Source organism: Ascaphus truei, chromosome 3 (genome assembly GCF_040206685.1).
Source record: "Ascaphus truei isolate aAscTru1 chromosome 3, aAscTru1.hap1, whole genome shotgun sequence".
Classification (NCBI taxonomy): Eukaryota; Metazoa; Chordata; class Amphibia; order Anura; family Ascaphidae; genus Ascaphus; species Ascaphus truei.
Window position 1 is genome coordinate 162,984,435 of NC_134485.1, and position 1,700 is coordinate 162,986,134.

Below are 1,700 nucleotides of genomic sequence, written 5' to 3' on the forward strand. Positions count from 1 at the left end.
ATGTGTGTCTGTAATAAAATACATTAAAATTACATTACATTGTCAACATGTGTATGAGTGGTCTTTGTGCTTGGGGAAATTAACTACAAAAATTCCTGGCACACATTTTTATACATCCTCGCAGTGGCGGATTTCCCATTAGGCCCGGGACTAGGACGGCAAAAATGTCCGCCCCCATATACTTTTGTCGCGTTCTTGGGCCTATTGGGCCTGATGGGAAGGCACTTAGCTGTGGTGCGTGCCTCATTACCTGCCGCCCTCCTCCTCAACTGCAGCGTCAAATGACGCAGCGGATGTCACAAACGTGACGTCATATGACGTATTGTTGCCATGGCAACGTGGTGTCGCAGCGTCCAATTACATTGCATTACCATGGCAATGCGACGTCACGTTGGTGACGTCCGCGGTGTCATTTGATACTACGGTTCAGAAGAAGGTGTAGGGCGGCAGGTAAGGAGGGGCGCGCCAAAGCTAAGTGCCTAGGGGTGGCGGATTTTAAAATCCGCCGCTGCATTCTTGCTACCTCATCACCCAGCCGCCTGAATCCAGCACAGAGTCAAAGTAACCCATGTTAAGTAGTCAACCTACACACAATGATGTAACCTCCCTAGGAGCCGGGCAGGGAGGGCTACAATTAATTATGGGGGGGGGTGGTGGGGGAAAGGACAAGACGGAAGGTTTGCCTAGAGTGCCTAATACGCTTGCACCGGCCTTGTTTGTGCTGCATTACCTGCTAGGGGAGTCTGGAATAGAAGGGTTCAAAATGTGCAACAACGAAGCAGTTTATGCTGCCCTCTGTCATTTATAGCTGCTGATCCCTAATAGCACTTAATCCCACTGCACATTCACTAATACATACTGACAATTACATATACAGATACAGATACACAAAGATACACACAGGTTTGTATACTGTATACTGCTGGCATTGTAACCCATGGCTAATTTCATTGGCTTACATGGGTGTTACAGCCCTACCTGCTTCCCCTTAGCTCTGCATTGGCATCTGCTCCCCTGTCTTGCTGGGATCTTGCAGGCGAGCTGTCTGTGAAAGGTCTTCATTTCGGCTGCAATGAATCCCTGCAGGGAGCTATTGAGGAGGAGCAGACACTGGCCGCCTCTCATCCAGTTCTTGTACTCAGGGTTGTTCATCCTCTGCATCAGACCAGACTGTGCCATGTCCACGTTCAGCTGTGTACCTTCCAGTACACTAGCTGATATCCCTCTGCACTCAGTGACACCCTAACTGTATATACTGCACAGTGCATATCAAATCAACAAATAGAAGCACAAGTGATTCCGGGGCAAGGCTACACTAAACCCCACCCCAAGTGCCTGCTCTACCTTCTTCATGCCGGACGTGTAAGAGATAATTTATGGGTATCGTCGCAAATTAGACTTGGCAACTGGTTACCAGCACATAATTGTGCCCAGGAGGAGGGGGGGGAGAGAGAGATTGGATTAAGCTTTTGTGGCAACCAGAGTCTTAGCTACACCATGTAAAATACGTTCAAGAAAAAGAGAGATTCAGAAGGGGAAATAAAAAGTAAGATTTGCAAATATTAATTCTCCGTAGGTTGCAAATTAATATTTATGTGTGCGTGTATACATATCTATATCTACATACATATTTTTTATACACGATATTGGCTGCAGGAAATGAAGGGAAACTGGTGCCTCCTTTCGCTTTCGTTTCCTTT

At 47.0% G+C, this 1,700-nt stretch overlaps 1 protein-coding gene across 2 annotated transcripts in view; it reads right to left on the bottom strand.

Annotated features, from left to right (window-relative positions):
* The window catches only part of C3HXorf38 (chromosome 3 CXorf38 homolog), an 88,910-nt gene extending 87,507 nt beyond the window's left edge, over positions 1 to 1,403 (bottom strand). The window contains exon 1 of one of the 2 annotated variants that reach the window (XM_075589693.1): positions 979 to 1,403. In XM_075589693.1, coding sequence (XP_075445808.1) covers positions 979 to 1,179 — 201 coding nt within the window. In that variant the 5' untranslated portion in view covers positions 1,180 to 1,403. The remainder of the gene's footprint in view (positions 1 to 978) is intronic. The other variant, XM_075589692.1, reaches the window with a different exon arrangement.
* Between the last annotated feature and the right edge of the window lie 297 nt (positions 1,404 to 1,700).